We start from the raw sequence: 22531 nt of genomic DNA on the forward strand, positions 1-22531 counted from the left end.
GGCATAATTATTTTTTAACATTCTTTTTATGTTTAAAAATATATAATCTAAACCAACACAGGTGGTATTTCCGGAATTTTATTTTTCATTTTTAAAAATACTTTTTGTCCTTAAATCGATTCCTCTTAAATGAGTCAATTTCCTGGGTCTGGATCTTACATCTCATATTTTCTCCAATTTTTATATTTCATTTTAGATGTTAAAAAACGAACTTTTCGAATCTTTATTTATTTCGGAAATTTTACTTTTACGGTTTTCCTTCTTTGATTTATTGACTCAACAACCTGTTGTTTACATATGGCGGATAGAGTAGGCGGATTTTTATGTAAATGTGACAAAACTACCAAATTGATGAGAAGCAATAGCTTTATAAGGAAAAATTGAGGGAACTTTTTGAATCACACACAATGTCAAGTGGAAAAGCACCATCTGGGGCGAAACCGAAGCAGGTGAAATATTCAATTTATTGTTTCTTTCCCTTTTTTCATCATCAACATCTTCTTCCTCTTTCTTTAAATTACAAGCCACCTTCTGGTGTAATGTCGTGATCAGACTTTCCCAAAAAGAAGGAAACAACGATCAAATTTACAAATTACAGGTCATCTTTATCAATAAAGATCTGTGAATATTTTTTTTATCAATAAATTACCAAAAGCTAGTATCATAAGTATGGGCATTCTTTATCACTGTTTATGCAATATCAGTTTGTTGTAAGAGAAGATCTTGTTTGTTTAACTAAGAGAGAGAGAGTTTGATACTGAATACATGGGAATTTTTGTCCTTGTTTTATTTTCGCCCCTTTCGCCCTTCCTTCATTTGGGCGAATTTAAAACAGAGCGAAAAACAGAGCGAATTCAAAGACTACAGTGTATAAATTTCTTAAACAAAACTATGACTGGATGAATTTTAAATGGGGCAAAATTGTTTGTAAGGGTGAAAGGGTGAACATAACCCTGTATACAGTATTACAACCTCAATTTACTTAACTTTACTCAGAATCATAGGCTAAGGTATTCTGTTTCCAAGAGAATAACAGGGTTTGACATATAGTAGCCTGCAGGACTAGCAAATTTTATTTTTACTAGCCCTCATCATTAGGGCTGCCACGGTTCAGACATTTTTCGGTTCGGTTCGGTTCAGAAAATAAATTCTCGGTTTTCGGTTTTTTCAATTTGGTTTTCATTTTGAGAATTTAAATAAAACATCTTTGTATATATCAAAGGATAATAAGGATTAAGGACATTGTAGAAAGTACTATTTTGCTGACACAAATTTCTATCCATTTTATTCAACAGAACAAGTTGTTAAATGTAACAAAAAATAACAAAGTAATAAACTTCTTGTTTAAAATAAAATAAAATGAATATACATGTAGTTATTGACTAGAGTTATCTTGTTTCAAACAATTGAAACATTCAAAACGTGAAGTATTCCCACACTTGTGATTTGGTTTTCCTTCCACATGTGCACCCGGAGTTCCTCGGATGACTCGTACCTCGCACATAACGCGTTTGAATGGAGCGTAGCGGAGTCAGCCGAGGATTACCGACTGCCACATGTGTATGCCATGTTTAAATGTCTTCGATGTTACCTGTATTTTCATTGGTTAAAGAACCCTTCATTGAAATAAACAACCAATCACAACGCGTGTTGCAAGCAAATTAGTATTATATAAAAGATTAAAAAAAAACGAACCGAATTCCGGAAAACCTGACTCCAAAACTGACTCGAGTTTTCGGTTAACCGTGACAGCCGTACTCATCATGAATAATCTGTGATTCTGGACAATCCCACCATGTGTCTGTTGGACATTTATCAATTTAATGATAGAACATATTCTATCTATATGTAGTTACTCAATGTATACCAGCCTTAATTTGAAGGCTGCTGACCAAGCTGCAAAGCCAAGGGGGAGTAGGTGTTACCCAATCCTATTTTTAAAGAATAGATTTTCATTCTAAATATTTCATTTCTTTTTTAGGCTTCTCAACAGACTAAAAACACCAGTCAATCTGTCGCCCCTCGGGGTACAGGAAGGGGGACAGGTCGCGGAGCAGGGAGGGGAGCTGGGAGCCAGGCATTGGTACCGCGTGGTAACAGACAGATAGCCATGACGAAAGACGCTGAAGGAATGCTCATCCCGGAGGGTTTGCATATATTTATATAAATCCTTTTTTTATATGCATAAATCCTTATGACAATGTATTATTTTTGAAAATTCCTCAATAACTTTTTTTTAAATCTGCTTGACTTTATTGATAATTATCAATTTCATTACTTTTTCCTGTAAATTAAATTCTTCATAAGCACTCTATTTTATTTGAGTTAGATGGAAATAGAGGTTGGTAATTTTACATTATTCCATTTAAATGAATGCTCCTTCAGTCATTGTATTTTTTGTGGTTATATTTCTTGAATAAGCTTTGCGTTGGCTTTGATGCGTGTAGTATGTGACTCCTGCATTTCCAGCATAATGCCAGGATTAAATTAATGATTCATAATGGTTAAAAATAATTACCGATAAATGTGATAAAAATTTGCTAATTTTTGTTTGATACATATTTAAATCAAAAACATTTTGCAATAAAGTCAGAAAAGTAAAACAGTCCCTGATTAATGCAAACCTGTATTATAAATACAGAACTATTTTTTCTCTTCCCTTTTTTGCAATCTTTTTCAAAGTTTAGTTTTAGTCATACTCAAATTTCATTGATGATCTTTAAATAAAGAAATAAAGAATTGTTGAAATCCATATTTTAGGTTACACAGTGAGAAAAATTCAGCCAGCAAAAAACTATGATGTGGTGTCTTTTGCAAGAGCGATGAATGATGACTTTGCCCCGAGACTAAAAAAACTCTTTGATCCTGAGACAGAGGCAGCCCTTGAAGCTCAGAAAACTGGTATAGTTGAAATTAAAAAAAAAAACTTAAAACTTTTAATTTTCTTTTTATTTTATTTGTTGTATTTTAAGACAAGTGATACAAAGATTTATTATCACCTATTTTTGCTTTCTAAATTTGTATTTCTTCTTTAAATATATAATTTAATCACTTTTTCTCTAGGTATTTATATTGGATGGAGGTGTCCAGAATTCAAGCATGATTGTCAGAGAGTGAATAAAATGTCCAAATGTTTTTGTGGTCACTTACTTGGGGAGCATGATAAATATACAGGTAAAAACTGCAGGATTTGCTTTGTTAATTACAGATTTAAAAACATTATTTCCTTACATTCAAATTTTTTTTTTTGTATTGAAAGTATTTTGTTTCTCCCAGACAAAGAGATATAAATTAAACAAAAATAAAACCAAGCACTGAGTCATAAAACTTTATTCAATTCATGACACGCTTACAGGCAATTTGAATGTTTTCATGCAAATGTCTTTTATTAAAACCTTTCATTATGAGGAAAGAAAACTGTTTTATCCTGTTTTACATCTATAGGTAAAAGTATCCGTGTGCCGTGTAAACAGGGAGGCTGTAAATGTAAGGCTTTTGCGTGGATTCCGTCCCGACCTGAGGATGTGGGAGAATTTTGGTTCCAGAGGAGACGAGATTTTGATCCCAGCACGTGGCGAGCAAAATGTCGATGTAAGCACACCCACGAAGAGCATGATGCAGTAATGAGGCGATGTAAATCACGAGGTTAGTACACAGCACAATTAAAACCATTTAATTGGCTAGCCGCCTTAGATTTCTAAAATTCAATACAATTTATATTGAATATTAGAAAGAAAGAGCAGAAAATTTATTTTCCTGAAATATTGGCCATCAGTATCATTTTTGAATAATTAGTTTTAAAAGATATTATTGCTCAATTTTTTTCATCAGTAGTTTGATCTTTGTATAATATTTGATGAAAAGTCTTTTTAGTTCCTGAGTAATTTGTTATTTTTTAAATAAATAAATCTTTGAATCCTAATACAGGTTGCAGCTGTGGAATGTTTGATTCTAACTTCCTGTGCGCTGCTTGTGACAAGCATTGGGAACAACATGAAACGTTTTTCGAGACAGAGGATGAACGAAGACAAAATGGCCTCCCAGTTGGTAAGAAGATTTTATGTAATTACATGTATTTGCATAAAAATAATGATTGCATCATAATTTCAAAACTGAACTTTGAAAATTAATCCAATTTTTAAGCCAAAACCTCTCCATTTGGTTTAGGTGGTGACAATATTCAAGAATTCTTTGACTGCAAGTGCCTTTCATAACCTATATCTTGTGTTCCAAGTTCCATCCATTCACATGCAAATTGTTTTAAACTGAAGCACTTTATTTTTGAGGCATTCAGAAGACAGGTCTTAGATTTTAATGATATTACATCGATATTGCATGATACAAACGATTCTTTTTCCAGGAGAAATGTACTTGCCATTTGCGGAGATGCCAAATCTACGTAACATTGCCTTAACTGGGGACGAGTTTGATGATAGTACTTACCTGGCCCTGACTCAGGGGGAGGGGACTATCCCCCAGTCCAGCAGACCTGTGGGTAATGAAGCTCCTGTGAACTTTGGTGGGGGATCAAAGAGTGGCTTCAAACCAGTATACGACTAAACAGTGTCAAGTCCTGCATGTATCAGTGTGATATTTTATAATTATATTTAAATTATCATTGCCACAGTTTATGTGATGTTGATTTTGATTTAGCAATATGGATATTTCTGAATACATTGTCTTTACTGTATACTAATTTATGCCGCTAATGATTAAGAAAGGACATATTTGGGTTTCTGTACAATAAGCACATTTTTTAAAGATTGAGTTAATTCCCTTGAAATGTGATTTATTTATTATGTCTGTCTTCTTCTTATGTTTGTGTGTGTTGTCTTGTTACTTTATTTTTCAATTAATTTTTTTTTTGGGGGGGATTAAATGAATTGGAATATTATGCATGTATATACATGTACAACATATTTTAATTAGAAGAATTCAGGAGGATTGAAATTTGGTTATGTGCATGATACTGATAAAGTATTGTAGATAATATATTTTTATATAAATATTGTATTATAATCTACAACTACACTTTATACATGTATGTGTTCACATGTAGCAGTTTGGTTATTTGCACGCTTTCAAATCGTAGATTAGTTTGTCATTGCTTTTGTAGTCAATCAGACATTGACTCATGCAGTTGGCCTTGTGCTCAAATCTCACAGTGCATCATCTTTTCTGTGCATGCTTTTTTGTTTGTTTACATTACTTCTTACTGGTCTCAGAATTGTTCTAATAATCTAGGTTATTATTTTGTTTTTTATTCCTTTTCAAGTGCTCATATGGTTATTTGATTCTATTTTTTAAGGTCTATTTTTGCAGATAAATACGTGAAAGTTACTGGCATGGAAATTACATGCAATTGTTCAGTTATCATCATTTTTATTTGTATCTCTGTTTGTTTGTTAAATGTTTGTTGTTTTTTTTCGTTTTATTATTGATGGAATATACATGAAGTACAAATACATCAATTAACAACAATACATGGTATTTTCACTACATGTATTCATATGTACCAGGCCATGTGTTATAATATATTGGTGAGTCGATATTATTTAGTTAACTTAATTTAATTAGTTAATTGCCTTTGAAAATGGTGCTTTTACTGTCACTAGATCACAAGCCTTTGGATCATTTAAATCTGACTTTAAAAAAAATTGGGATGCATATAAAAGGTAATTTTTTTTACACCTCAGTTTTTTTGTAAACAATCTAAAGGCCTATGCTCTAGATTTTTGCTTGTTTGTTTGTTAATTTGTTTGTTTGGGTTTTTATTGTTTTCAATTATTTTTGTTTCAGAATAGAAAAATACACTGTACATGTATTTGTATATAAGTTCATATATGTATAATCATAATGTGATGTACAGTTGCTGTTCCATCCAGTTATTCATACCTACTTTAAATTCTTTGAAATTGCTTGTTTATACCATACATGTATAAACATTGTATATTGTAGCAGTATTTATGGCACATGTTTTCTCATTCTTAGGCGAAGTCAATTTTCAGTTTTGCATAAGTATGTTTACGGTCTGTGATACATATACATTTTTTAATTTTTTTTTAATTAGAAATGTATTTCTTTTCATTTAGAAGGAATCTGTTGATTTATCTGCTACAAGCAATATATTCAGTCTATTAAAATTATTTATAAACTGTCTTGATTTGTATCATTATTATTAATATTTTAAATTTAAAAAAGTGAAGATTTTTTGGGATATGTTCTAACTTTGCAGTTTATTTTGATGCTAGATGTACATACTGTAGCACCAAAAAAAAAATCTAGAGGTATCGTGAGCAGTGAGCTCACTATACATGATGCCTCTGACCCCCCCCCCCCCCCCCCCTGTAAGTGTATAATTTAAATGGCATTAAGTCCATGTTTGCTCTGGGATAGCAGATAAAGACTCATGCAGATAAAAAAGTAAAATAGGAGGTGACAAAGGCATTATATAATAAAGAATCTGTGAAAGTATCATAAAATTTTATTCAGTAGTGTAAAAGGAGATGTGAATAAGAGATGGGTCAGTGACCCTTCAATATATAGAAAAAAATATTTAATGGCAGTGTCATTGTTTTAATTGTTATGGGAAACCTGAAATATTTTGTATCCAATCAAAAAGTAAAATAGGATCGAAGTACACCATGGCACTACATGCCATCTCAAAGAATCTGTGAAAGTCTCGATCATTAAATTTCATTTAGTTGTACAGCAAAACTCGGTTACAACGAAGTCACTGGGACCTATGAAAATACTTCGCTGTATCCGTAAATTCATTATAACTGTGTAAGAAATTCATTAAATTTATATACTGAGTTTTATAAAAAGACATGTAGTAAACGAGTTTTATAAAGACAAATCTGACGTTTTCCTGGCTTTTTTACGATTTTGATATTTTACATGCCAGGAATTATCAAAATCGTAAAAAGGCCAGGAAAATGTCAGATTTTTCGGACTAAAAGACATGCAGCTTGGAGTTAATAGGTATCCGATCCATAATGTTAAACCTCAGATTCAATGAATTTGAATGCATAACAGATATATATTGACTGAATTAACTCAGTTACATGAAGATATAATCTTCATGTTTTAGCCTCAATATGTAGGAGCGGAATGTGTCCTAATTCTTGACCTTGACCCGTCCTTGAAGAGGTATTCCCCTTTGCTTTTTAATCAATAAAATTGATTTTTAATACATCTGTTTTAATTGTTTTTCTATTCTTAATAATAATATGCATGCATCTTTCCACCAAAGCATTTTTTGATATTCATAGTATTTAATTTTTTATTTTAAAAAAATTGTGTTTTCCCGTAGACTTTAATGCATTCTTAATTAATTAATTACTGCTCAGATAATTATATTTTTGACAAAATTTTTTCTGGTACAGGTAAACCCTTTTCTACTCTTAACTACTTTGAATTAGTTTCAGAGTATTTAATATAGGATGAATATATAAGGTTAGAAAAGTTATGTTCTTTTATTGATCGGATGTACCAAGTAATTGCATATAAGTAATTAATGGGTACCCAAAGCGTAATTCAGATGGGCGGACATACAGACATCCCTATCCCCAAATACCACCCTCCAAATTTTCAAGCAGAGTCATAATCAAATTAAAGCTATGCTAACTTCATTAATTTTTTTTTGAGGGGGGGGGGGTGACTTGGTTTTATTTAATTGAAAGAAACTATGATAAACTTTTGAGCTTTAGTGCACTTTGATGCATGGATCTTAATTTTTCACATTCATTTCTTTCATTTATATACCACCAGACACCATATTTAACTCTGTCGCCTGAGTCATTTATTTCTGGATAGTTTTTTTTTTTTTTAAATAATCTAGGAGTCTACAAGTAAATAAAATTGGGTGTTGTATTTTAAATTTCACTTGAAATTCATAATGTTTAAATGACTTGTGTGTTGTTCTTAACAATCCTTCCTTCATTTTACTTTATTTCATATATTTTTTTTCAATCTCGAAATTCCTGAGTTCGAATTATTTGATTTTCTATTTTCGTTTTTCACTACGCATGCGCCAAAATCCGACGCTTTTTCCTGCAGTGAGTAAACATGACCATCGCTGTATGAAACGAAGCACTTGTTTCAAGGTGGACAGCTAAATATTAGCATAAGTAAGATTTGATAATTTGACATTATGATTTTCTTTTTAAGGAAGCTCTTTGACAAAGTGCATCACAGCACGCGTTTGACATTGCCCAGTTATCGTGTGAACACCATAACACTACAGAGACATTGGATTGGATACTGTTTATCAGTTCTCTGTTATTGTTGCATAATTTTACGACTTCAATTAATTTGTCATTATTTGTTAAAGGTGATAAGTAATATCTTGAATTTCACGAAACACTTGTCTAGAGGTTACATCTTTAATCTGTTTAAAAGTTTATAAAACTATCATTGCCGTTAGATTGTCTTTTAAAAATCCAAGCGTTAAACTATTATGAGTCATAACTTTGCATCTTTTTGTTTAATTTAAATAAAAGAGCAAATTTGAGAAAAGTTGCAATGCTGTCTCCAGATTTTTTTACAAAAATTTTCAGGGGTGGGACGATATACGATACATACCGATATTATCCTCTAAGATACGGTTTACGATACAAGCATTCAAATATCGGTACGAAACGATACACGAACGACCTAACTTTGTTAATCATGCCCCGCAGGCATTTAAACCAACACAGGTGTTTAACACCCATGCGTACACAGTGATCATAAAGACAGTTTATCTGTCAGACAATTAAAATTCTGTTAGAAGCCAATCTTTGTATACCGGTAATTCAATGTACTTCTTGTGTACAAAGCTTTTAATAATTATTATATTTAATTAAAATTAAAAAAAAAACAGTAATGACTGAGTAATTAAATATAGGAATTGAATGGCAACAAATTATTTCACTCATTGTACATTTAGATAAACATAAGACAATAAAAAAAATTTAATATACTATTTCAATTTATCGCTACTACCGGTAATAAATGGTAAAAACACTACAGTTGTGATCGTGAAAAATTTCCATATTTTAAATTTTGATACGGTTGCGGTTTTACTTTTAGTACACGATAGCAATTCCTAACTTCACAAGATGGATACCGCATGATGTTAATGGATAATACGTTTAGGAATTATTTAATAGATGAAGCAATGTTGTTTTCCTTTGTCATCAATGGATAATTAATGGAATTTATTCTGTAAGAAAGCTATAGAATAAATATTTTATTGTTTACCGGGGCATTAATTTTTTTGCGAAAAATAATCAAAAAAGTAACGAAAGTGGCACAAATTTGCTTTGAAATTGACGTAAATTTTACTGGTTTGGGGGCATTTTTTGTAAACTTGAGCCTTAAATAGGTCTAATTCTGAATATTGGGCAATCCCAGCGGTTCTGAGAAAAAAGTATCGACCTATATTCCGTAAATTACGGTACTAAATGTAAATGTGATGTTTTAAATGAAATTTTAGTCAGTGTTCTTTGGTAAATTCACAACTATTTGTAAACAACTTGTTAATAGAAATTTGGTAATAATAATATATACATGTATTATTATTGTTTTTGTAAAGTTAAGTCAATGAAATTGATGAACTTCAAGTATTAATTTCAAAGCACACATGATTTGATGTAGAATGATTTGTTGATATAATGTCAAGACAAAAAAAATGAAATAAAATACTAATTCTTTTGAATAATTTTTAGCTCACCTGAGCCGAAGGCTCAAGTGAGCTTTTGTGATCAAAATTTGTCCGTCGTCTGTCGTCGTCGTCGTTGTTGTCGTAAACTTTTCACATTTTCATCTTCTTCTCAAGAACCACTGGGCCAATTTCAACCAAACTTGGCACAAAGTATCCTTGGGTGAAGGGGATTCAAATTTGTTCAAATGAAGGGCCACGCCCTTTTCCAAGGGGAGATAATCATGATTTAGAGAAAAATTATTGGCATTTTTAAAAAATCTTCTCCTCAAGAACCACTGGGCCAGGAAAGATGAAACTCATGTGGAATCATCCTCAGGTAGAGTAGATTCAAGTTTGTTCAAGTCATGACCCCCGGGGGTAGGGCGGGGCCAAAATGGCCGATCAAAGTTTTACATAGGAATATATAGGAAAAATCTTCTCAAGAACCATTGAAACAGGAAAAATGAAACTCATGTGGAATCATCCTCAGGTAGAGTTGATTCAAGTTTGTTGAAGTCATGACCCCCGGGGGTAGGGCGGGGCCAAAATGGCCGATCAAAGTTTTACATAGGAATATATAGGAAAAATCTTTAAAAATCTTCTTCTCAAGAACCATTGAAACAGGAAAGATGAAACTCATATGAAATTATCCTCAGGTAGTGTAGATTCAAGTTTGTTCAAGTCATGACCCCCGGGGATAGGGCGGGGCCAAAATGGCCGATCAAAGTTTTACATAGGAATATATAGGGAAACCTTTTTAAATCTTCTTTTCAAGTACTTCAAAGCCAGGATTAGTAATATTTGTATGGAATCATCCTCAGGTAATGTAGATTCTAGTTCGTTTATATTATGATCCCCTTGGGGGTTAAAATTCAACCCCCCCCCCCCAACTTAAATGAACTTTTAGTTCTGATCTGATATGTGTTTTTTCCTAGCTGATGTGCTCAGGTGAGCGCTGTGGCCCCTGGGCCTCTTGTATAATTTATTATGTTTATTTAATGTCAAGACAAGAAATGAAAAAAAAAACTAATTTTTAAAAAAAGTTTTATAATTTATCAAAATATCGAGATACGTATTGTTTGTACTAATGTATCGAGATATGTATCGTATCGCAAGATCTGTGTATCGTCCCACCCCTAAAATTTTTTTTGACGTACTGTGGGAAATTCAAGCTATGTATCTTAATGTACTGATTGCACTGGACTTGTCTCCACTGCACATTGTGTCAAAGCTTTCATATTTATTTCTTATTTCTTCCTTTAGCATGTTAACTCTGAGTTGAATTTATTAATTTTCTAAAGAGAAATGTTTATTAGGGTTTCCAAACATATTAATGCCACTGAATGTATGTGACAAATTCTAGCATAAAATGTACTGTCAATTATCATAATTATTTTAGTCTTTCTAATTATATTTGAACTAAATCAACTAATTAAGGTATATTTCCTTTCTCTTTTAGTATTAAGTCGATGGTATGGCATCACCTTGTCGCAGTCGAAGATCACTGAACGAACTTTCGCCAGTGATTAAAGAAGTAGATAATACTCTGAAGGAGCAGTACAAGATAGGAGACCATGTTTGGGTCAAAGTCAAGACACAGCCGTGGTGGCCAGCAGAGGTAAATCAGTTATAAATCTGATGTTTTAATGCCATGGTTGTCCGCAATGATATAAATCAGTTAAAGATCCTTTGGGGCCATGCAGATGTGCAAATGAAAATTTTCAATTTGAATTTTACAAATTTTAAGAAAGAATTCTTTATTTGTATCTAATTATAACTGATGTTGCTTGTTTGAATTAAACTTCTTAAACTTTGATTTTAAAGGTAGTTGAAGATGAATGCATGCCAGAGTTGATGTACGAGAATACACGAAGACCAGTTGTTGTCAAATACTTAGGAGAAGATGAATAGTAGGTGCACATGTACCAAAAATAAAATGTTAATGTATAATTGAAAAAAAGAACTGTAGATATGACATCCTGAGTATTACTATAAGCAAACAAAGCTGTACTATATCAGCTCTGATCCATCACTTATTCATAGATTGTTTAGGTTTAGCACTATTGTTTTCTAACTGATTAGAGATTTGCTGTTTATTGACAAATCATTCAGAAATATGCCACAAGATAGAAAATAGAGATTTATTTAATTTTTGAACTGAAGGATGGTATATGATCATTGAATGCGAATTTAAATTGTTCAAATAATTGTTGCAGTGCACGAATTACCAATCCGAAGTCGATCTGCCATTACAATTGTCCAATGAGGGAGACATACAAAGTAGAAGGTTTGTATAAGATGGGTGTCCAGTGGTTTATTTTGTCTGTGCTACCACAAATTAGCAATCATTGTATTGACTCCTGTGTTCACATTTGTTTAACATTTCAGGAAAAGATCAATTTAAATATTTTTTTGGTCATGTTGATGGTTTTTTACCTTTCTGCTATTATTTTTTTACACTTCACTCAAAGTTCTCAAAGTCAGTAAAATGGAGATTTTAATGAAGAGTATTTGCATTTAGTGAGAAGTGGCAAAGAAATTAGAAACAATTTCACATTAGGTGTTGGAATAATTCTGAAATGCTAAGATTCATGCTGGATATATACATGTACTTAAATGTGCTATGTAATACTTTTTACCATAGGTCTTAGAATGAAAACATCCAAAGGCAAAGAAACAAGAGACATATTTTTAAGGGCATTAAAGCTGGCTGAAAATCTAGACAAGAATTCAGGTAAATTTCAGATGCACTAGAGGAAGTGAAATCCCACTTACATGTAAGTGTATCAATGTGACGTTAGAGTGTATTTTGAAATTGAATCAAATTCATTTTAACAAATACATGATCACTGATAGAAAAGTGTTAAAATTTTGTCCAATTCATTAATTAAATCAATTAATAAAGGAGAAACATAGGAAGCTTGAAAATGGCAGAAATCTTGTGCCACAACCTTCACATCATAACAATTAAACAAGGTCAAGGCTACTAAAAAAGAGAGGCTTCATATTTATTTAGCTCATACCTGATACAGTATGATTATGGTTTACAACTTGCCTATGTGTGCCATGAATTTAAGGAATATCACCTCAATTGCTTTACATATAAATATATATACATTAATGAATTAATGACAGGACAGTCATGGTGTGGGTATTTTCCGTTTAATATGATTGTATAGATTGATGTATATATAGGATCTCCCATGATTTTACCATGCTAATGCAAAAACCATTGTGACGCCACAACTGCACTTAATTGTAGGACATAAAAAAAAAATATCCGTTGAGTCATATCCATGGGATAAAGGGTTAAAACGTGGGATATAATATACATTCACTTCAAATTGATATGTAACTGTAGCAGTATTCCTTCATGTATAATCACAGTCTTTATGCTGTGTGTTTCTTTTCTTTTTGTCCAGACTTAGAGGCATCAGAGGCTTCAATGACAGATAAATCAGGAGAACACAGAAAATGTCTGTTCCAGTCACATCCAGGCCAAAAGGATGATTCAGATCATCAGACAATGGAGACAGAGGAATCAGTGAAGATCAGAAACACAGATAAATCTAGGAAATCTACGTCAGAACCACAGGAGGGTCATCAGAGGTCAGCTGTCCCTCTACCTGTGTCAGAATCACCTGTCCCCCAGGTGTGTTCCCCTGCTGATGATGAAGTGTCACAGTTCACCCCAGGGGCCTCAGTGTGGGTTAAATTACCCAGACTACCTTGGTGGCCAGCAAAGGTAAAGAGATCCATGGGTTTTTCTCCTATATACATGTATGATGGCATGATTTTAATGAAACATACTATTTAAGAATGCCTGAGACACATCATTCTTTTATTAACTTATGTTTCCAAGGTTATCTTTATGTTTTTTAATCATTTCAAATAATGTAAAATCTCATATTTTCGTTGGGTCTAATTTTTGTGATTTGAGTATTAAAAAAACTTTTGGTTTGTGGGGATTTGAATTTGTGGATGAAGAATTATTGAGTAGTTATGTATGTAACATTTTACATTTTGTGGTGGACATGAATTTGTGGGTCTCTTCATACCTCGAAAACAATGAAAATTAAACCCCATGAAAATTTGTGATTTCACAGTATGCACACTTTTCCTTTAGTCTTCGTCTTGTTTCAGTAGAATGTATCTTTGAAGAAAAAAAAATTCGCTAAATCTTTGTTGTATGTGATATTTTTGAAAGCATTTAAATAGACAAGTGTAGAGCTGTAGAGCTACAGTCTCATTTACATCAGAGACCTCTGGATTATGTACATTTATAGAAACACTTGGTCTTTCAGGTGAAGGAGGTGACACAGACCGGGAACAAGCCGTCTATCTGTGTGGAATTTTTTAATGAAGTTGACATGTAAGTCGTTATACAATGTACTAAGCCAGCAGCAGTTCCTGCTACACTGTAGCAGTAATGTAGAATTATGTAGATGCTTTGTATCTTCAGTGTAGGAATCTGACATTCTTTACTTTAAGATAAAGATTTTATGAAAATCAATCTAAAGAACAAAAAAAAAAGACATGCTAATATTTCTCTCTATCACATGTTATTACTTCTCTTCTAGGCAATTTTATCAGATGATTTCAGATCTTAGTATTTGTTTAAAAATACATATGAGGGGTATTTGGAAAATTATGAATATTAGATAATAAAAAAATGTTTAACATAGTTTTTCAGGAAAAATGATTGAAGAAAATTAAAATTTAATCAATTTTCTACAAAATGTATATTACTTAAATTTTCTAAATAACGCGAACCCGAGATCTTGATATGTGACGTAAACGACGTCTGCGACAATATAGCACGAAACAATGGCAAGTGAAGTTCCTAAACATTTTGAGCAATGGGCGTACTGTAAAGCAAGGGCGCTTCTCGGTTATATCCCGACAGAAATTAAAGCTGCTTTGAACAAAGTTTATGGACCTTCTGCACTCTCCTATCCAACTATTCTGAGATGGGTACGTCAATTTCAAGACGGTCCGCAGACGCTTGCAGATGACCCTCGTAGTGGAAGACCTGCATTTGCCATCACCAAAAATGAAATTGACACTGTGAAACAGATCATTGAAACTGATGCAAGATACACCGTTAATGACATTTCATCTTTCACTGGGATCAATTCGTCAGCAGTATTTGAAAGATTAAAACACAGACTAATGTTGAAAGAATTTTGTGCTCGATGGGTCCCCCATATTTTGACAGATGAGCAGAAGAGGGTACGGGTAGAAATTTGTCGGCAATTTATAGAAAAATATGAACATTGCGATTTCAGGCGTTTAACTCTTTACAACTTTCTGAACTGTTTTGCAACATACACTTAACGCTCACGTCATAGAAATAGAAATTTACCATTTTCCCGCAAGCACCTTATAGCGTGGTACACGTTTCTCTAAAATTTAGCGTAAATAATATTATGACGTTATATTTTGATACAAAAATAACTTTTCCTATTTTATGAGATTTTTACAAGTATAAAATAAAAGGAAATTGGCATCTAATTAAAGATTAAATGAACTTTTTAAAGTGCGTGAAAATGCGTGATTGCGGGGAAACGGTATATGCGTGATTTTGCGTTAGAAATAGGAAATGGTGTATGCGTTAAAACGCGTGACTGCGGGGAAGGGGGTTAAACGAAATAATCACTGGTGACAAAAACGTGGATTTTCTTTTTCGAACCAGAAATAAAACGAAACAATAAAGTTTGGGTGACTGACGTCAAAGACAGACCACAAATTGCACGGCATAGCCGCACAGTGCGGAAAGTTATGTACACTATTTTCTTTAATTCGAAGGGACCCGTCGTACAAATTCCTGTCCCAGAGTCTACCAGTGTCACTGCTAAATTCTACAAAGAAAAAAGTGTTAACCAAAGTTGTGTCACATGATAAAGAGACCTGCCCTCGCACTGGAATCTGTGGCATACATTTACTACATGATAATGCACCAGCCCACAATGCCATGATTGTTACCGAATATTTGACAGAGATGAGCATTAAAACTTTACCGCATCCTCCATACAGCCTGACCTATCCCCTTGTGACTTTTGGCTGAATCCACTGATCAAGGATGCCTTAAGAGGACGAAGATTTGAAAGCTGCCAGGCTGTAGGCAGTGCGCTATACCAGTGTCTAAAGGGTATCCCTAAATCGGCCTATAAATCAGCTAATCAGAAATGGATTCAAAGACAAAGACTGAAAAAATGTGTAGAAGTTTAAGGAGAATATTTTGAAGGACTGTGATGAGCTGAATCTGTGATAATTTTGTTGAATAAAATACAGCAAAGAAATATTCATTATTTTTCAAATACCCCTCATACATGTAAACTAAATGCATGTTGTTATTGTTAGAATTACTTTTTAACCACACTATTTAAAATGTTTTGTAGAAACACTTCCTGTAACTTTCCTGTGTTTCCTGTTTTTCATACTTAAGGTACACAAATCATTGTTTTATTGTATTGCTTGACAGAGAGAACATTAAAGATTTCAAGAAAATCAAACAGTTTCGCTGCTTGGAGAAAGAGGAGTTCTACAAGAAAGGTACAATCATTACTTTTATGTCTAAACATTTTGATCCTTAATTTGTGTAATGGTGGTAAAAATTCTTGGCACCAAGACATATTTTAGTATAAGAGCCAAAGAATTCGACCCACAAAATGCCTTATTTGGCCTAGCAAATTTGTAAATTATGAAAAGGACATTAGAAAATATGTTTTGGGTTATTATCAACCTAGAACATCGGTAGATTTCACATGTGCAACAATTTCGTCAAAACCGGATATTACGATGTCATACTAAATTATAAACGGCAGCATGGTTCGAGGTTTTCCGGAAAAATGCTCAAATTTTACATAATAAATCGTGGTTTTCGCATAGAGCACAGTCGTTACCGCAAATTATTGAAACAGAAAAATAATCATAACTGTTCGAGAAGTAATTTCCAATGAAAATGTTTTGCGATAACGAGTGTGCTCATGTTGAAAAAAAATAAAATGAAATGTCAACTTGTGTAAAAAAGCTATGATCAAGAACCACCATATTTGTCTTTGTCTATTACGCAAACTTTAAAAGATCAATTAGAAAGGTGTATAATATTGATTTTGAGAGTGGATAGACACTCATATCCCACAAGTAAGAAAATGTTATCTGAGGCACCCATAGACACGTTTGACTGCTGGAATAAATATGATGAGTTCAGTCTAAAAAAAAACAAAAAGACTTTTTTAAAAAATGCCGATTTATCGACTTTTCTTTTCTAAGTTAGATTGATTTACAGGCAAGTGCAACTTTCAAACGTATTATATGTATGAATACCGCAAATAAAAACTTTGATGTCAATTAATATTGTTGTTTATGGCTTTGACAAGTAGCCTAATGAATTAAGAGTTAAATTTAAACTTTGTTGTTATCAAGAATCGGTAATTTTTTTAGAGTCAGTCACTAATTGGTGGGTCATAAGACATCGACTAAATAGATAACACACAATGTGATAGAAAAAGCAGTCAATTGTTCGCTGAAGACAATAAATGTGGTGAAGAATTTAAAAACTACATTTTCTGAAATCAAAGGGGAAAAACTGATAGGTAATCACAGTTGTACGTGACGTTACTCAGTGTACGTCATTTATGACGTCATTATAGATGCAATCATTAGGAATCAATGCCAGGGAGAAATGGAAGAAAATTCTTCTTCTTTTTTTTTTTTTTTTTTTTTACAGATTTAGTTTCCTGTCGCTTTGTTAAATTCATTTTGTTGAAACGGGAAATTATCTATTATTAAAAAAATAAGCACCTCTGTAAACTGGATTCAAAGTAGAACTCGCGTGTTTGCACATCAAATGCCTGCTTTCAAATCCCCACGTCGATGCATACAATACATGGAATTGTATTATATAGTATCACACGAAGCAACAATCGGTTTTTATTTCTATATCTAAATAACATTCATTTCACTACATTAAATCCGCGTAGATAATTTTCATGCACTTGCATAAAAACGTGAAAAATAATTTTCAACTGTATAGGCGTCGGAAGAAAACTGAAAGGGGGGCTTATTGAAAATGTGTGTGTGTGTGGGAGGGGGGGGGGGTTAAACCAACACAAATACGTAAGCCCCAATTTTTTAATGCCTAATGGCTATATTATGTATATCTTTGTAAAAAAAAAAAAAAAGGGGGGGGGGCTAAGCCTATGATATATGACCCTGGATAATGTTTATATTTATTATAGTAACTTAGTATCTTTATTGGCGTATACATTGCATACATGTATATTGCCACCATTTATAGCTTGGGGTGGGGTGTTATAAAAAAGCAGATATATAATTTGACAAAAATTAATAGATATTTGTTTACAAATATCCAGAGTTTAATTTTTAAAAAATCCTGAGTACATGTAAAATTACGAGTAAAATCTGTAAATGTAAATTACTTGTGCATGACGCAGAGTTGTTTTTGTGATGTTTTCTTTCAACCAATACTTTCCTTGTCGTAAATAACCGTATCCTGGTAGATAACAAAGCACAAATTATATGTAGTTAACTTATTTTAGATCTGTAACACGTAAGAGGGAAGGGCTTAAATTTCATTCGAATGCCGTTTTCTTTTTACTTTTATGATTGAATGACTTTAAATGAATTTTTTTGGAGCCATAAATCCTTGAAAACTCACTCCAAAGAACCTGAATCCAATTTATTTTGAGAATGAAAATAAACCAGTTCCATTCGAAATACCTAATAGTGTGAATTTTGCTATTTTCTCTGCATAAATATACACAGAAAACTATAAAGTGTCCTTCGGGGAATGTACAGGGAAAAGGTGGGGTGGGGACTATGTCTTCCTCTGCATTTGATATCGGCATATCGCTGGATCCGCTACCACGTACATGTACTAAGATTAGTAGTTTATCACTACACGTTAGAAGAGGCCGGGGGAAGGGGGGGGGGGGGGGTTCCATGCTTTGCCATAAATTATAGTTACGTTCATTACATAAAATTATATCAGCATTAATGAGAACTACAGGACTTGTCTAAAACTAGACTTCAAAATTATATGATTTAATGGACACGGGTATATTTTCTTCAACAAAAAACAGGAACTTTGTATAAATGTTCGTCCTTTGTATTAACCCCCCCCCCCCCCATCTTTTTTTATCAAACGGCTTACTACGATATACACGTGTTTTCGATTTCAAGAACAACAGAGATCATTTTTCACTGTCCTCTTATGCTGTCTTTAGTAAGGCCTTTTTAAGGAGCTTTTTTCGGGTAAATCAATCTTTCCCGATAAATATTAGTAAAATGTTAATGTCTGTACCTGTATTTCACTTTTTATCTTGACGTGTGTTTATAAGAATTACATACGCAATAGTACACATGGAAATCATAATGTGAAAATAAAATGGAAAGTGATAAACGACAAGCAATGCACAAGTTTAAAAAAAAAACATAGTACTAAATTTATTACATTTAAGTCAATCGATAACGATGTATTTACGACATATTACAAATACCGTCCTGCATACATTAATTATTTTACTAGTCTTGATCCAGCGATTGGCTGGTTCGCGAAGATAAATATCTGCGAAGCTGAGGTGTGTGCAAATCTCGCGGATATTTCTCGCTCGCCTTTGAAAATTGGTTAACAGCTGAGGCCTGTACGACAGACTACAAGTTCGCGAGCGCTCGCCAAGGTATCAAAAATGTGTAGTAAAAAGATCCTTTCAATATCGTGTTCTTCTTTTCAAGTAGTGTACCGGTAATTAGATTTTGATTTTTAAAAGGCTCCAATATAAACTATTTTATGGATCTAAAGCTACCTCAGCGGAAGTGATTTCCAATATTTTTTTATTCCATTCAGTCAGAATTTTCATCTTTTTTGTTTTAAATGATTGATTATGAAGTTGATAAGATAAATATCTGATACTAATTACTGCATTTAAAGCCCTATATTCGTATATGTCTGTAATAGCTAAGTCATTGTATCACTAATTGACGTGACGTTACATTACAAAAAATGACGTTCCTATTGCATTTTTCTATGAAAACATTGCCATATTGCAAGACCTCGTTTTTAAAAAGTATAATAGATATTGAAAAAAGGAAAACGGTTATGAAAAGCTTAAAGTCTATACTATCTACGATAAAAATTGCGTTAATATTTTGCAAGAGGCATTTTTTGATGGTTCGTGGACTAAGCTCTTTGTGATGATTTTCGTTAAATTAAGGTCCCATACCTTACGAAAAAATAAGAATTAATATCAATGAAAACTTACAATTTTGCATTGTTTTAATTCTCTATTTTTTCTCCTAGGTATGAAGACTCTTAAGACCAAGCAGAAAACAGATTTATTTGGTGCAGCATATGAAATGGCTACGTCCAATATGTTTGACAGGACAGCCCTGGATGTAGAATGTGTCCCTTTAAATCGAACCTCTAGTGATGAAATAAGTGCTGACCCAGACACGAAGGATTCTGAATCTAAGGTGACAACACTGACTAAAATGAAAAGGAAAAGACAGGCTGACAGTGAAGAAAGTCTGTCGGGAAAAAGAAGAAAAAAACATAGTGGCAAAACTAGTGACACAACAGTGAACCAATCAAATAGTGAGAAAACTAGTGACACAACAGTGAACCAATCAAATAGTGAGAAAACTAGTGACACAACAGTGAACCAATCAAATAGTGAGAGAAGTCTGCGTAAAACTTCTGTCTCAAAAAATACTAAGGATGATAAAAAACCAAAGTATTCAAGTTATTCTAAAGTAGAACCTAAAAAGAAGGGAAAATCTGTGTCTAGGAAAAAGCTTAAGTCTTCAAACTGTGTTAAAACGAACAGTGATAGTAACCAGGAAGATCAATTAATAGAGGGTGATGAATCCCTGCCGCAATTAATGAAACGAAATAAGACAAAGAGAGGTCAGATCAAAAACTCAACCTCAAAATTCACAAAAAAGAGGAAAACAATGAAAAAGAAGAGAAGAGGGAGAGACGAGACGCGAACAGAGATACAGGAGGAAAGAGAGGAGGAATTGTGTACGAGGGACGACACTGTTTACAACGAGAGCAGTTCTCCAATCTCGTACGGTGGGAAGCTGGATTATAACGAAGCCAGTTCTCCGATTCCATATGGTGAGAAAATGGATCACTCAGAGGGAAGCTCACCAATACCATACGGTGGAGACTTGAATTCAGAAAAGTCTTCATGTCTTATGGAAAACATCACAGAAGATGAAGGAGTTCAGCATGATTCCCTGAATTCGCAGACAACAAAACATTCACCAAACTGTATGGACTCTGAAGAGCTAAGCAGTAAAACAGACACCAAGCAGCTCACAACTAATGATGATGGGAAAAGGTAAAACAGAAAACTAACACCTGACATTTCACAGAATGTTCTGTTTCAGTGAAATTTGATATCCTCATGTTATCTTGATTTTTCCTTCAGAGAGGACTTTGACCCCAATCTAGATGCTGATGACTGCTACAGTGATTCAGATGATGAAGATTTACCAGATGCACTTACTCCATCTAGACATGGTAAGATCATGTGTCATTCTTTGTCCACACGTTCTTTTACAAAATTATATACAAAAGTCTGAGAAAGTTTATTTGGTCAGTTTACCAAAATTGACAAAAGCAATGTAAAGCAAGGACCAACCTAGGGGGATACTGAGGCGAAATAGTCGCTTTTGGGCTCCAAACTTCGCCGTAATTTATCATGAAAGCGAAGTTTAAGTCGCCTTAACATATTTGCAAACCCTTTATTGAAAATCATAAAAAATCTATTAAGAAACATGGTAGAATCGTCAGTCGTTTACAAATCTTGTTTTATTACTGCTGAAATAAACAAAACAGCAGGACACTTGCACCTGTTTCGCTACCGATGACCAATGCATCGAATACTCTGTCGGAACTCCTAGATTTTACGCTTCCGGGTATGAAAAAGTCCATAGTTACAAGTTATGCACAACCAGACGCAAAACAGCTGGTCAACTATCAATGTCATGCCAAAGATGTTGAAGATGATTTTAGATCTTTTTATTGCTAAATAATTAATTCATGCTGTGAATACAGAGATATTTTTACTGTTAAATTGTGGAGTTATTGACCATCTAAGAAATTACACATCTGATATACAGAGTTCAATCAGCATGCACACGTCGTACATCATAATTTTTTTCAGAAAAAAACTAAATATTGAAAATAAATTTTGAAGAGAAAATAACAAAATAATGACTATGCAATGAGGCTGAAAATTTAAAATTTGACAGAATTTAAAAGTTAATTGTGCATATTATGCAAGAAATGAAAAAAAAACAACTTAATTTACATTGTCATTGGATTTTTTTTTTTGCTAGATATACCTTGTAATTGGAAGAAAAAAAAATCAGATTCTCGATTATTTTCTTTTTTTAAAATTATTTTTACTAGGATGTCAATACAAAAAAATTATTGAAATGTATTTTAAGTGATAAACAACGAAATAGTTGCATTTTTAAAAAGTTTTAAAATGATCAGTGGGCGTTACGCGCGCCAAGAAGTCTCCCTAAATTTCAAAACTTTTCCCTAAATTTCTCTGAGGGAGAAGTGAAGTCTCCCTAAATTTTGGGTCTAGGTTGGTCCCTGTAAAGTACGAAATATGAATAGCAAAGACGATCAATACAGTCCTCTTTGAAGAGCTCTATACCAACTTTTACTATGATCCCCAAACTCTGCTACTTTATTACTATTCTGTGGCCATTTTCACAAAAAATCTTATGACTCACTGGCTAAGACTAGAACTTTTCCCCATTTTAAACTAATTATCTAAGCAGCGAAAATCTAATGTT

The 22531-nt window shown here is 33.1% G+C and overlaps 2 protein-coding genes across 3 annotated transcripts in view; both read left to right on the top strand.

Annotated features, from left to right (window-relative positions):
• The first annotated feature begins 296 nt into the window (after window positions 1–296).
• On the top strand, window positions 297–6128 carry LOC134273126 (protein FAM221B-like). 2 transcript variants are annotated; one of them, XM_062755300.1, is made up of 7 exons: window positions 297–449; window positions 1982–2147; window positions 2761–2901; window positions 3064–3174; window positions 3445–3645; window positions 3928–4047; window positions 4361–6128. In XM_062755300.1, exons 1-7 carry the CDS (start codon window positions 408–410, stop codon window positions 4558–4560), a joined length of 981 nt encoding a protein of 326 aa, XP_062611284.1. In that variant the 5' UTR covers window positions 297–407; the 3' UTR covers window positions 4561–6128. The 2 variants fall into 2 exon arrangements, with proteins under 2 accessions (XP_062611284.1, XP_062611285.1); XM_062755301.1 differs by having other exon boundaries at window positions 1994–2147.
• Window positions 6129–8034: 1906 nt separating this feature from the next.
• Window positions 8035–22531, top strand: part of LOC134273129 (PWWP domain-containing DNA repair factor 3B-like) — a 40942-nt gene continuing 26445 nt past the window's right edge. The window contains exons 1-10 of the mRNA XM_062755305.1: window positions 8035–8132; window positions 11148–11306; window positions 11513–11598; window positions 11905–11975; window positions 12333–12422; window positions 13111–13433; window positions 13993–14060; window positions 16173–16243; window positions 20013–21057; window positions 21148–21239. Coding sequence (XP_062611289.1) covers window positions 11163–11306; window positions 11513–11598; window positions 11905–11975; window positions 12333–12422; window positions 13111–13433; window positions 13993–14060; window positions 16173–16243; window positions 20013–21057; window positions 21148–21239 — 1990 coding nt within the window. The 5' untranslated portion in view covers window positions 8035–8132; window positions 11148–11162. The remainder of the gene's footprint in view (window positions 8133–11147; window positions 11307–11512; window positions 11599–11904; window positions 11976–12332; window positions 12423–13110; window positions 13434–13992; window positions 14061–16172; window positions 16244–20012; window positions 21058–21147; window positions 21240–22531) is intronic.

The sequence above is a fragment of the Saccostrea cucullata genome, unplaced genomic scaffold (genome assembly GCF_032062105.1).
Source record: "Saccostrea cucullata isolate Sc308-1 unplaced genomic scaffold, CSIRO_AGI_Scuc_v1 ctg668, whole genome shotgun sequence".
Lineage (NCBI taxonomy): Eukaryota > Metazoa > Mollusca > Bivalvia > Ostreida > Ostreidae > Saccostrea > Saccostrea cuccullata.